Consider the following 14,786-nt stretch of genomic DNA (forward strand, 5'->3'; position numbering starts at 1 on the left):
AAGATTCTTTTGTTTAAAATATTCTCAATAAATTTTGTAAGGAACATCTAAATTTGGTGGGATGGAAAGCAATATATTCAGCTGAATTACATCGTCAGATAAAATAGAATAAAAGGGGCAATTAGGTTATGTTTTTAAAGTTTAAAATTAACAGAATGTTTTCAAACAGTTACAGGCATACCTTGCTTTATTGCACTTAATTGTTGCTTCACAGATACTGTGTTTTCTACAAACTGAAGGGTTGTGGCATCCTTGCTTGAGCAACTCTGTGAGCACCATTTATCTAACAGCCTTTGTCCACTGGTGTCGGTCGTATTTTGGTTGTTATAATATTTCAAGCCTTTTCATCATTTTATTTGTTATGGTGATCTATGATCATTGACCTTTGATATTCCTATTGGAATTGTTTTGGCATTTTTTGGGAGTAAAGTATTTTAAAATTGAGGTATGTACACTGTTCTTTTACTCTGTCATACACTAAGCATGCGTACTAAGTTGCTTCAGTCATGTCTGACTCTTTTTGACCCTATGGACTGTAGCCTGCCAGACTCATGTGTCCAGGTGGCACTACTGGTAAAGAACGCACTTGCCGATGCAGGAGACTTAAGAGACTTGCGTTCAATCCTTGGGTTGGGAAGATCCCCTGGAGGGGGGCACAGCAACCCACTCCAGGCTTATTTTCAGCAAAGGATTCAAGGTGGTTGAAAAGTCAGCATGGTGATGTCAGTATTGCCCAATTAGACTGAGTTATGGGCTTCCCAGGTGGCACTAGTGGTAAAGAACCTGCCTGCCTATGCAGGAGACATCAGAGACGCAGATTCGATCCCTGGGTCAGAAAGATCCCCTGGAGAAGGGATGGCAACACACTTCAGTATTCTCGCCTGGCGAATACCATGGATAAAGGAACCTGGCAGTTGCAGTCCATAGTGCCACACAGAGTTGAACACAACTGAAGCAACTTAGCACACATGCATTCATGCATTGCTTTTTATGCTCCCAGTAACAAATTTCATTCTCTCAATCTCTCTACAATATGTAAGCCATTTCTTCATGTTGTGGGCAGTTAGCAGTACAGATGAGCCTTGACAACTTTGGGTTTAAAGGTACTGACCCTCCACGCAGTCAGAAATCACCATATAACTTTATAGTTGGCACTTCATATTCTCAGACTCAACCAACTGTGGATAAATCCAGTAGTACAGTAGTATATATTCAGTGAAAAAAATCTGAGTATAAGTGAACCCACCTGTTTCAAACACATGTTGTCCAAGTGTCAGCTGTACTTTTCTGAGCCTTTTAAAAGTTTCGTTTGTAACCTTAAGCATTTTGATTCAGAGGTTTTCCTATGTATCTAAAGTTTTATCAACTACACGTTTCAGACTGTTATGATGAAGTATTTTTTTGGTAAACTTTATGAGTAATTCACTGTGAAAAATCATACCAATTATATGTTCATTTTGAGTTCTGCATTCCTCTTATATTTTTATCATTGTGATCATTGTGCAGCCCATAGTGTAGCTCCATGTTCTCCAATAAATTAAATCAGAAAGCTTCTCTACCACCAGTAGGCCTCCCTGTTTCACACATATCCATGGGGTAGGGAAGAAGTTCTCAAAGAAGAGAGATTACGTTTTAGCATGAAAAGAAGTAGTCGATAAATCTTTTCTCTGTTAAAATTAGGAGTAAAGACAAACCACAGAATGAGAGAATATACCCATAACTCATATCAGTTCAGTTCATTTCGGTTCAGTGGCTCAGTTGTGTCCGACTCTTTGCAACCCCATGAATCGCAGCACGCCAGGCCTCCCTGTCCATCACCAACTCCCAAAGTTCACCCAGACTCATGTCCATCGAGTCAGTGATGCCATCCAGCCATCTCATCCTCTGTCGTCCCTTTCTCCTCCTGCCCCCAATCCCTCCCAGCATCAGAGTCTTTTCCAATGAGTCAACTCTTCTCATGAGGTGGCCAAAGTACTGGAGTTTCAGCTTTAGCATCATTCCTTCCAAAGAAATCCCAGGGCTGATCTCCTTCAGAATGGACTGGTTGGATCTCCTTGCAGTCCAAGGAACTCTCAAGAGTCTTCTCCAACACCACAGTTCAAAAGCACCAATTCTTCGGCACTCAGCCTTCTTCACAGTCCAACTCTCACATCCATATATGACCACAGGAAAAACCATAGCCTTGACTGGACGGACCTTTATTGGCAAAGTAATGTGTCTGCTTTTCAATATGCTATCTAGGTTGGTCATAACTTTTCTTCCAAGGAGTAAGCGTCTTTTCATTTCATGGCTGCAATCACCATCTTCAGTGACTTTGGAGGCCAGAAAAATAAAGTCTGACACTGTTTCCCCATCTAGTTCCCATGAAGTGGTGGGACCGGATGCCATGGTCTTCATTTTCTGAATGTTGAGCTTTAAGCCAACTTTTTCACTCTCCACTTTCACTTTCATCAAGAGGCTTTGGAGTTCCTCTTCACTTTCTGCCATAAGGGTGGTGTCATCTACATATCTGAGGTTATTGATATTTCTCCCGGCAATCTTGATTCCAGCCTGTGCTTCTTCCAGCCCAGCGTTTCTCATGCTGTACTCTGCATATAAGTTAAATAAACAGGGTGACAATATACAGATTTGATGTACTCCTTTTCATATTTGGAACCAGTCTGTTGTTCCATGTCCAGTTCTAACTGTTGCTTCCTGACCTGCATACAAATTTCTCAAGAGGCAGGTCAAGTGGTCTGGTATTCCCATCTCTTTCACAATTTTCCACAGTTTATTGTGATGCCCACAGTCAAAGGCTTTGGCATAGTCAATAAAGCAGAAATAGATGTTTTTCTGGAACTCTCTTGCTTTTTCCATGATCCAGCAGATGTTGGCAATTTGATCTCTGGTTCCTCTGCCTTTTCTAAAACCAGCTTGAACATCTGGAAGTTCACGGTTCACATATTGCTGAAGCCTGGCTTGGAGAATTTTGAGCATTACTTTACTAGCGTGTGAGATGAGTGCAATTGTGCGGTAGTTTGAGCATTCTTTGGCATTGCCTTTCTTTGGGATTGGAATGAAAACTGCCCTTTTCCAGTCCTGTGGCCACTGCTGAGTTTTCCAAATGTGCTGGCATATTGAGTGCAGCACATTCACAGCATCATCTTTCAGGATTTGAAAGAGCTCAACTGGAATTCTATCACCTCTACTAGCTTTCTTTGTAGTGATGCTTTCCAAGGCCCATTTTTCTTCACATTCCAGTATGTCTGGCTCTAGGTGAGTGATCACACCATCATGATTATCTGGGTCATGAAGATCTTTTTTGTACAGTTCTCTGTGTGTTCTTGCCACCTCTTCTTAATATCTTCTGCTTCTGTTAGGTCCATACCATTTCTGTCCTTTATCGAGCCCATCTTTGCATGAAATGTTCCCTTGGTATCTCTAATTTTCTTGAAGAGATCTCTCGTCTTTCCCATTCTGTTATTTTCCTCTATTTCTTTGCATTGATCGCTGAGGAAAGCTTTCTTATCTCTTCTTGCTATTCTTTGGAACTCTGCATTCAGATGTTTATATCTTTCCTTTTCTCCTTTGCTATTCGCTTCTCTTCTTTTCACAGCTTCATAGAACTGTTTAACTTGAGCTTCTTCAGCGTTACTGGTTGGGGCATAGACTTGGATTACTGTGATATTGAATGGTTTGCCTTGGAAACAAACAGAGATCATTCTGTCGTTTTTGAGATTGCATCCAAGTACTGCATTTCGGACTCTTTTGTTGACCATGATGGCTACTCCATTTCTTCTAAGGGGTTCCAGCCCGCAGTAGTAGATATAATGGTCATCTGAGTTAAATTCACCCATTCCAGTCCATTTTAGTTTGCTGATTCCTAGAATGTCGATATTCACTCTTGCCATCTCTTGTTTGACCGCTTCCAATTTGCCTTGATTCATGGACCTGACATTCCAGGTTCCTATGCAATATTGCTCTTTACAGCATCGGACCTTGCTTCTATCACCAGTCACATCCACAGCTGGGTATTCTTTTTGCTTTGGCTCCATCCCCTCATTCTTTCTGGAGTTATTTCTCCACTGATCTCCAGTAGCATATTGGGCACCTACTGACCTGGGGAGTTCCTCTTTTAGTATCCTATCATTTTTCCTTTTCATACTGTTCATGGGGTTCTCAAGGCAAGATACTGAAGTGGTTTGCCATTCCCTTCTCCAGTGGACCACATTCTGTCAGATCTCTCCACCATGACCCTCCCGTCTTGGGTGGCCCCATGGTCATGGCTTAGTTTCATTGAGTTAGACATGGCTGTGGTCCTAGTGTGATTAGATTGACTATTTTTCTGTGAGTATAGTTTCAGTGTGTCTGCCTTCTGATGCCCTCTTTTAACACCTACCATCTTACTTGGGTTTCTCTTACATTGGGCATGGAGTATCTCTTCACGGCTCCTCCAGCAAAGCGCAGCCGCTACTCCTTACCTTGGATGAGGGGTATCTCCTCACCGCTGCCTTCCTGACCTTCAACGTGGGATAGCTCCGCCACCGCTCCTTGGACGTGGGGTTGCTCCTCCCGGCCGCCGCCCCTGGCCTCGGGCGTGGGGGCGTGGGGTAGCTCCTCCCGGCCGCCCCTGACCTCGGACACGGGGTAGTTCGTCCTGGCTGCCGTCCCAACCTCGGACGCGGGGTAGCTCATCTTGGCCACGGCCCCAGACCTCAGATGCGGGGTATCTCCTTTCTGCTGCCGCCCCTGACCTCGGACGTGGGGTAGCTCCTCCCAGCCATGGCCCCTGGCCTCGGACTTCGGTAGCTCCTCTCGGCCGCCACCCCTGGCCTCGGACACAGGGTAGCTTCTCTTGGCAGCCGCCCCTAACCTCGGATGTGGGGTAGCTCCACCCGGCCACCACCCCTGACCTCGGACTTGGGTAGCTGCTCTCGGCTGTTCCTGCACTGTCATAGCCAGGCACTCTCGGCCACTGCCCCTGACCTCGGATGTGGGGTAACTCCTCTTGGCCACCACCCTTCGGGCATGAGGTCCTCCCGGCTTCTGCCCCTGACCTCGGACGTGGGGTAGCTCCTCTCATTTATATAGTATAGTCATAATTTATTGAGTTCTCTTTAAAAATAAGACAACCCAGTAGAAGAAAATGAGCAAAACATAACTAGGAATTTTGCAGACAGGGAAACAGGTATAGCCAGTAAACATGAAAAAATACCAGTTATTAGTGAGATGCAAATTAAGGCAGTGAGATATGCATCTATATCCAAGTAGATTGATAAAAATTAGGTCTAGCAATACCAGGGGCTCAAGAGGATGTGAATAATGGTTACTTGTACACATCTCCTGCAGGGATGTAAGTTGGTACAACTACTTTGGAAGGTAAGTTGGCTTTCTTGAGAACTTGAAAATTTGTGTAACTTATAGCTACCCAACAAACCCACTGAAGAAATGCTTACAGATATACACCTTGAAGCAAATATGTTCACAGCAGCAGTGTTATTAAGAAAAACAAAAAAGATGGAAATGACTCAAATATCCTTCATGGGTCACTGAATAAACAAATTTTGCTAGTGCTTTATTATAATATTATGAAAATGTATGAAGTATTGCTGTATATAATCACAGGCATAAATTAGGGGAATATGAGTGAAAAACAAGTATTAGGAAACTATAGTTTGCTCAAAAACAAGTATAATCAAACTTCATTGTTTTTGCTTGACATTTGTAATGAAACTATAATTCATAAGAGACAATAGATATATAAACTCAACAGTCAGGTTACAGATTACCTCAGGATGGAGAAGAGGGAAGGGGCACGGTATGGAAAACATAGGTAAATGCAAGTTGCTAGTCATATTTGGTTAAATGGTGGATGGATCAGAGATACTCAGTATCTTCAGAATGTTGTTATACATTATAATATATATTACATGTATTTTTTTTTTAATTTGCTTCTCTTTTACCACACTGGGTCTTCACTGCCATGTGTAGTCTCTAGTTGCAGCAAGCATTGGCTTTTCATTGCGGTGACTTCTCTTGTGGAACATGGGCTCTAGGTATGTGGGCTTCAGTAACTGTGGTGCGGGCTCAATAGTTATGGCTCACTGGCTCTAGAGCACTGGCTTAGTAGTTGTGGCACAGAGGCTTATTTGCTCCACAGCATGTGGGATCTTCCTGGTGTGCATGTGTGCATGCTCAATCATGTCAGAGTCTTTGGGACCTTATGGACTCTAACCTACCAGGTTGCTAATGTCCATGGGATTTTTCAAGGCAAGAATATTAGGGTAGGTTGCCATTCCCTTCTCCAGGGTAACTTCCCAATCCAGGGATTGAACCTGTGTCTCCTGCATTGTCAGGAGGATTCTTTACCACTAGACCACCAGGGAAACCATACAATACATGTCTTTATGCATCAAATGTAGAAGCATTTTTATCTCAAAATTTTTCACAGCTTTTCGCTGCTGCTGCTGCTGCTAAGGCGCTTCAGTCGTGTCCAACTCTGTGCGACCCCATAGACGGCAGCCCACCATGTTCCCCTGTCCCTGGGATTCTCCAGGCAAAAACACTGGAGTGGGTTGCCATTTCCTTCTCCAATACATGAAAGTGAAAAGTGAAAGTGAAGTCACTCAGTCATGTCCAACTCTTAGCGACCCCATGGACTGCAGCCCACCAGGCTCCTCTGTCTATGGGATTTTCCAGGCAAGAAGTTTGGGACTTTTCCAAAGGCCCTGAAAAGGACCACAGGAATGTGTTCCCTTGGTTGGTGTTTGCAAGGTTTACAAAAGTAAGATAGTTTAACTGTAATCATATAAGACTGTTGTCTCTCATTTTAATTTCATCTTACCCTTGCTTCACCCAGCAGAAGAATTGCTTCAGGCATTTTGTGATTGGGGATATACTTAGTGTGTCTTTAATAGGATACATTTGTGGCTCACAGTCACTTTTGAGTGTTTTCAGTTACTGCTATCAGCTTTATTGTGGTGGGAATGTGTTCTGTGGTGCCTGGCTCCTGGAGTATCTGAGTAATGAAGAAGTTAAAGATTGTAATTTATGAAGTCAGAATATAGAGAAAATTTTTTCCAATTATTTGATGTTTAAAATTTTAACTAGGGAATTTAATTCTCATAGATTTCCCCTCAAATGATAACTTTTATTAGAAATATATTCAATAACAGATTCAAGTAGAGAAATTCACTATACATATTTTTCCTTTTGATAGAACCCTACCTTTCAAATAAAAGATTTTTTTTTGTTTGTTTTTAAATGACACAAAGCTGTAGCATTGTCAATAAGAATTTATATTTTTAGATGAAGTTGATTGTTGTATACATCCTGATTTTTGGTTTAAAATTAATCAGCCCAGAACAGATGGACAAACTGTGGCATATTCAAATGATAGACTACTGTACAGCAATGAGAAAGAATGATCTACAATTAAACAGAGCATGCATGAATCTCACAAATATAAGCAAGAGTGAAAGAAGCCAGACACTGCTGCTGCTGCTGCTGCTGCTAAGTCCCTTCAGTCGTGTCCAACTCTGTGCAACCCCATAGACCACAGCCCACCAGGCTCCCCCATCCCTGGGATTCTCCAGGCAAGAACACAGGAGTGGGTTGCCATTTCCTTCTCCAATGCATGAAAGTGAAAAGTGAAAGTGAAGTTGCTCAGTTGTGTCCGACTCTTCGCAACCCCATGGACTGCAGCCCACCAGGCTCCTCCGTCCATGGGATTCCAGGCAAGAGTACTGGAGTGGGGTGTCATTGCCTTCTCTGAAGCCAGACACTAAAACATGCTTATTATGTAATTTCATTTATATAAAATATAAAAAGTGGCTTAAATTCATCTATGCTGTTAGATTGCAGGCTACTGATCATCCCTAGGAGACGGGGAGCCAGTGACTAGAAGGAGAAGTATGAGGGGACTTCCAGGGGACTGGAATTATTTTTTTTATTCTTTTATTTCTATAACCTTTTTAAAGAGTAGTTTTAGACTCACAGCACAATTGAGAGGAAAATAATAGATTTCTCCTAGATCTCTTGCCCCATACATGTATAACCTCCGCCATTATGAACATCCCCTACCAGAGTGTGTTGTTTTTGTTGTAACTGATGAACCTATGAATCATTCTCTTTTTGATCTAGATTTTAGTTAAAGGGGTGTATTCAGTTTGTGAAAATTCTTTTAATTGTGTACACATGATATGTGCACTTTTCTGTAGTACTATACTCAGTAAAAAAGTTTGGAAAAGAAAAAAAACAACAAAAAAACCTCAAAATAAAAGAATTAAAAATTAATCAACCTTGCTCTAGGAAAGACTTGGTTTCTCCATTTTTTCTATGGTGAATATTACAAAAACTGTATTCATAAAGAGGCAATCAAATATATAGTCAAATAGGGAAGGTAGAATTCTATCTTGTATCAGGCCCTTAATTAATGAAAGTGTGCTATTTTTCTGGATTTTCTGATTTTTAAGTATGCATGACAGGTTTTTGAAATTTGAATTTATGGGTTTTTTTTCCCCCCTCCTTTTAAGTAAGATTCACTCAGTCTTCAGGTCTCAAAAATCCTGGAATTGTTCCTGATCAAATGATATACTGAATGAAAAGAATATATATAGTCAATGAAAGCTTCAAGTAGGAAAATAGATAAGGATAAATCAAAAAATTATTCTGGTAGCTTTGAATGGGTTGCTAAGTTGTGTCCAAGTCTCTGCAATCCCATGGACCTTACCCCGCCCCACTGGGTTATTTGTACCTTGAAAGTACAAATGCTTTCTACCTCGTAGACTCTGTCTTTGAATTTAGTAAGTGTGCTCTATAGTTTGTTAGGTAACTGGTCTACCATGTATTATATAGTTGTTTGTTTTGCTTATATTTGCCTTGTAATTTGGCAGTTTTCTTCTAAATCATTTACCTATCTATGGTTTAGATTGGACTTAATGTGAATACTTAATGTGAATAATGAGAAATACAGATAAATACTGTTTTTCTCTGCTATGTAGTAGATTTTTATTTAACAAATAATTCAGGATTAAGAATGTATTGAAAGCTAACTTGGTTTTCTTATTTGAACTAACATCATGTTGTGTATCTTAGTGCTCATTTCATACTGATAACTGTTGGGAATCAGCTCTTGCAATACCATTTATTTGAAAATTGGAATATTAGGAAAGCTTTAATAAAGGTACCACATGATACAGAAAACGGAATATTCCATACAAAACATTGTTTATCTGTTTTTATGGAAAAATGTTTTAAGTATGGCCTGTTTGGATTATTTAAATTAGAACTCACTGGTTATAGTAGTGAGGTGTCATAACAAAAAGTGGCCTGATAAATGATCAGACTTAGTATCAAATAAAGGCTTACTGGCAGTATAAATTTTGACTTTATATAGTTAGAGTTATAGAACAACGTTTAATTATCAGTGACACAGATGAAAATGGATATAATTTTCAATAAAAATAATCTAAATCTGGCACATAGTCTCAACATTATTTTAATATTGTAAATAAATGTTAGCTTTTGTCTGTTAGAGAAATGCATTCAAATATGGTATTTTACATTCCAGGATATAAAAGATGGCAAGTCCAGATAGAAGTAAACGGAAGATTTTAAAAGCCAAGAAAACAATGCCTGTAAGTTGCCGGAAGCAAGTAGAGATCCTGAATAAGTCAAGGAATGTTGAAGCACTAAAAACAGCAGCAATTGAGAATAATATATCAAGTGGTAATCAGAATTCAAGTACTGATGTCATAAGTAGCAAATGTAGACATTCTGAAAATGATGCTTCCTCATTGAACTCCATCAAAAATTCAGTATGTGAACCAAAAAGTAAAGAATTTTCTCAGAATTTAATAAAACCACTAGAAATTATTGATTCGGAAACAAGATTGGAATACACAGAAGAACAAGTTGTGTACCCTTATGAAAAGCCAAGTAAAACAGTAGAATTTCCTGGGAAACTCTTTATACACAAGGCAAAAGCGTCACAAAATACTTCTGAAAATCATTTTGAATGTCAGGCAAGTGTAACAAGATCCTTTTTTGAACGTGAAGAAGATTGTAATCTGAAATCCATTTGCCATTTATCCAGTGTATTGAGTGATATAGTTCAAATTCCAAAGTCTACAAAAACAAATACCTTGGATGATAAGAGAATTGACAAGATAGTTTCCTATTTAGAAGCAAATTCCAGTGCTGAGTTACATGATAAAAAGCAAAGTGACATTTTAATTTTCAGTTCAGATGACCCTTTTGTGCCTGGTGATAAAATACCTAAATTGGTGAATTCAGTCATTTCAAGTAACTGTGCTGATGACATTTTGAAAAGTGAAGAATCCTATAGAACCTGTCTTTCCAGCATTTTAAGTTGTGAAAATATAGACGCAAAGTGGCTGTCCTCACTTGACACTGATAGTAATAACAGTAAGTGAATACTTATGTATCTCTTGGAGAAATTAAAATAGTTACTTTGCTTGGGGGAATTTCATTATCTCAGATATAGATACAGTAGAATCCTTACAGACAGGAAAACAGTAAATGATGACAATAATTATTTCAGAGTATCTTGTTTCTGAACCATTCTTAGCAGTGATGGGGAATGGTATCCTCTGTCTCCAACGGGAAGTAAGTTCTAGCAAAGAAGGAAATCAACCACTTTCCTTTGAAAGTACAACAGGATTAAAAGGTGGTTTATAGAGATTATTTGCTTCATTGACACCTTTTCTGTTTTTGGAGTTTTATTAATAAGGCTATTTGAGAGAGTGGGTTTTTAAAATAGTTGATGAGCCCATTTCTTTCTGTAGAATTGACCTATATATCACATGCCAAGTAAAAGCTGATAGATAATAAGCATACATATACATACAGGTTTGTGTGTATGTAGTGTAAGAAATACATCAAATAATTAACCAATGAAGTTTTAGGATTATAAAATCATTAAAATAGCAGAAGTTTATTAAAAGTAGGGTGTGTTATAGTTTAATGAGATATAAGAAAAAAATGATTTCATAGGAAAAATATATTTGTTTTCTTGTCTAGGCTACAGAATAATCATTTAACAAGGTGAATTTTAAATTGCTTAGAAGTAATATAGGGTCACCTATTAAAAATATATTGGACTGCCTAAAAACTAAAAATAATGTCAGACCACTCAACTGTAAATAGAAGATCTAATGCTATAATTTATTCAGTTATTATTATTATTAAATAAGCATTAAATGTGTATTAAGTAAGATGGGAGGAAAGTATATCCCAGACCAGTACTAAGATTTTTTAATTTGTTGGAATTTTTTATACAATTACATTTTCTGAAAAATGGTCCTGTGGTCACATTTTAGTTTTTAATTTGCTTAGGGGTCCCTAAATTAGAAAATCCCCCTGTTTCTTTCATTAGAAGGAAAATTTTTATCTCTGATCTTTTCATCTTCCCAAGGCCATAATCAAAAGAAGAGGATGTTTTCAGAAAACAAAGAAAATGTTAAGCGTATGAAAACTTCAGAGCAAATTAATGAAAATATTTCTGTAGCTCTGGAAAAGCAAACAGCTTTGCTGGAACAGGTAAAATATTGGGCTTAAATATTTGCTTCAGAAGCTTATTTTTTAAAAGGTAGTAAAAGTTAATTGATCTACATGGTGAGTACAGATAACTTGCATGATGAAGGACTGGTACATGAAAACTGAATTAGCAGGTGGAGATATTAGGAAAAAATAATTGTTTACATCACATCTCTAGATCCTTGAAAATGGTCCTTTACAGAGAAGCCTACAGAATCATGTGAAGGGAGAGGCTGTGGTATTAATATAGAATAGGCTTTTCATTCAGTATTTTGCTCAAATCTTTCAAGTCAGATACCACATGACCCTGAGTTTCATTCTGTCTCTTTTGTACTGGTCATGGGATTCTTTGATCTCCAGCTATAGCTGTTTGTTATCACAGTTGATACTTCATAGAGTCAGGCAGCCCAGACATTCATTGTAAAGTCCTGCTACCTTTGGGTTCACTTGCTGTCATTTCCAAGTTTGTACAGATAATGTTGCATTATCTGACATTTTGCTTTTCTGGCATCATTAAATGTACTTTTTCTTTTCTTTTTGGCCTATTTCATCTCATTGTATTACAGTTTCTATACATGTCTGATTTACTCTGAGTTTGAGTATCAGTTCAGTTCAGTTCAGTTGCTCAGTCGTGTCCAACTCTTTGTGACCCCAAGAATTGCAGCACGCCAGGCCTCCCTGTCCATCACCAACTCCTGGAGTTCACCCAGACTCACGTCCATCGAGTCAGTGATGCCATCCAGCCATCTCATCCTCTGTCATCCCCTTCTCCTCCTGCCCCCAATCCCTCCCAGCATCAGAGTCTTTTCCAATGAGTCAACCCTTCAGATGAGGTGGCCAAAGTACTGGAGTTTCGGCTTTATCCAAAGAAATCCCAGGGCCGATCTCCTTCAGAATGGACTGGTTGGATCTCCTTGCAGTCCAAGGGACTCTCAAGAGTTTTCTCCAACACCACAGTTCAAAAGCATCAATTCTTCGCGCTCAGCCTTCTTCACAGTCCAACTCTCACATCCATACATGACCACTGGAAAAACCATAGCCTTGACTAGACGAACCTTTGTTGGTGAAGTAATGTCTCTGCTTTTCAATATGCTATCTAGGTTGGACATAACTTTCCTTCCAAGGAGTAAGCGTCTTTTCATTTCATGGCTGCAGTCACCATCTGTAGTGATTTTGGAGACCCAAAAAATAAAGTCTGACACTGTTTCCACTGTTTCCCTATCTATTTCCCATGAAGTGATGGGACAAGATGCCATGATCTTCGTTTTCTGAATGTTGAGCTTTAAGCCAACTTTTTCACTCTCCTCTTTCACTTTCATCAAGAGGCTTTTGAGTTCCTCTTCACTTTCTGCCATAAGGGTGGTGTCATCTGCATATCTGAGGTTATTGATATTTCTCCTGGCAATGTTGATTCCAGCTTGTGCTTCTTCCAGCCCAGCATTTCTCATGATGTATTCTGCATATAAGTTAAATAAGCAGGGTGACAATATACAGCCTTGACGTACTCTTTTTCCTATTTGGAACCAGTCTCTTGTTCCATGTCCAGTTCTAACTGTTGCTTCCTGACCTGCATACAAATTTCTTAAGAGGTAGGTCAGGTGGTCTGGTATTCCCATCTCTTTCAGAATTTTCCACAGTTTATTGTGATACCCACAGTCAAAGGCTTTGGCATAGTCAATAAAGCAGAAATAGATGTTTTTCTGGAACTCTCCTGCTTTTTCCATGATCCAGTGGATGTTGGCAATTTGATCTCTGGTTCCTCTGCCTTTTCTAAAACCAGCTTGAACATCAGGAAGTTCACGGTTCTCGTATTGCTGAAGCCTGGCTTGGAGAATTTTGAGCATTACTTTACTAGCGTATGAGATGAGTGCAATTGTGCAGTAGTTTGAGCATTCTTTGGCATTGCCTTTCTTTGGGATTGGAATGAAAACTGACCTTTTCCAGTCCTGTGGCCACTGCTGAGTTTTCCAAATGTGCTGGCATATTGAGTGCAGCACTTTCACAGCATCATCTTTCAGGATTTGAAAGAGCTCAACTGGAATTCCATCACCTCCACTAGCTTTGTTCGTAGTGATGCTTTCTAAGGCCCACTTGACTTCACATTCCAGGATGTCTGGCTCTAGGTGAGTGATCACACCATCGTGATTACCTGGGTCATGAAGATCTTTTTTGTACAGTTCTCTGTGTATTCTTGCCACCTCTTCTTAATATCTTCTGCTTCTGTTAGGTCCATACGATTTCCGTCCTTTATCAAGCCCATCTTTGCATGAAATGTCCCCTTGGTATCTCTAATTTTCTTGAAGAGATCTCTGGTCTTTCCCATTCTGTTGTTTTCCTCTATTTCATTGCATTGATTGCCGAGGAAAGCTTTCTTATCTCTTCTTGCTATTCTTTGGAACTCTGCATTCAGATGTTTATATCTTTCCTTTTCTCCTTTGCTTTTCGCTTCTCTTCTTTTCACAGCTATTTGTAAGGCCTCCCCAGACAGCCATTTTGCTTTTTGGCCTTTCTTTTCCATGGGGATGGTCTTGATCCCTGTCAATCAGCTTCAAATTTAGTAGGTCCTGTACCAGGACTTGTATGGTCATGTTTTGCTATTTTATTACCACTGAAATGCTTCAACTAAAAGTCATTATGTGATTAATGTCTGTCATTAGCAATAATGGATCATAATGTCTCATTCCAAACTATCCTACTGTTTCAGAAACAAAAACACTACTGTTTCTAACACATGCCATTACAATTACATAGTTGCATATTATATGAATATACATTTGCATAATAAATGGAAACCTTTTGAGAAACTCAAACAGAATCAGCTTAAAAGGTGAGGCAACACTTTCACCCTTTCTACCTCTTACTTTCTTCTGCAAGACAAAGGAGACATTAAAAAAAAACGTAAATATTCTGTTGTTTGCAAGAATGAGGTAGCAGAATTATGTTAAGCATGCGTGCGCGCATGTGTGTTTGTGTGTGTGTGTACGTGCACATGTGCATGCATGCTCAGTCTCTCAATCGTAAGTAGCTCCATAGATTGTAGCCCACCAGGCTCCTCTGTCCATGGGATTTCCCAGGCAAGAATACTGAAATGAGTTGCCATTTCCTATTCTGGGGATCTTCCTGACCCAGGGATCCAATCCGTGTCTTTTGCGTGGATGTAGCCTAAGAGGTTGGGGATTGCAGATGTGTTGTTCCCAGTGAGTTAGTAGCTGAATTCAGTAATAAGTTCTGATGTGGACATATAAAGA

The 14,786-nt window shown here is 39.5% G+C and overlaps 1 protein-coding gene across 8 annotated transcripts in view; it reads left to right on the plus strand.

The window, feature by feature from the left end:
• Window positions 1-14,786, plus strand: part of ATF7IP2 (activating transcription factor 7 interacting protein 2) — an 80,350-nt gene that overhangs the window by 15,046 nt on the left and 50,518 nt on the right. For 4 of the 8 annotated variants that reach the window (XM_055561327.1, XM_055561325.1, XM_055561328.1 and 1 more), the window contains 2 exons: window positions 9,551-10,407; window positions 11,417-11,541. In XM_055561327.1, coding sequence (XP_055417302.1) covers window positions 9,561-10,407; window positions 11,417-11,541 — 972 coding nt within the window. In that variant the 5' untranslated portion in view covers window positions 9,551-9,560. The remainder of the gene's footprint in view (window positions 1-9,550; window positions 10,408-11,416; window positions 11,542-14,786) is intronic. The other 4 variants (XM_055561332.1, XM_055561333.1, XM_055561329.1 and 1 more) reach the window with 3 other exon arrangements.

The sequence above is a fragment of the Bubalus kerabau genome, chromosome 23 (assembly GCF_029407905.1).
Source record: "Bubalus kerabau isolate K-KA32 ecotype Philippines breed swamp buffalo chromosome 23, PCC_UOA_SB_1v2, whole genome shotgun sequence".
Lineage (NCBI taxonomy): Eukaryota > Metazoa > Chordata > Mammalia > Artiodactyla > Bovidae > Bubalus > Bubalus kerabau.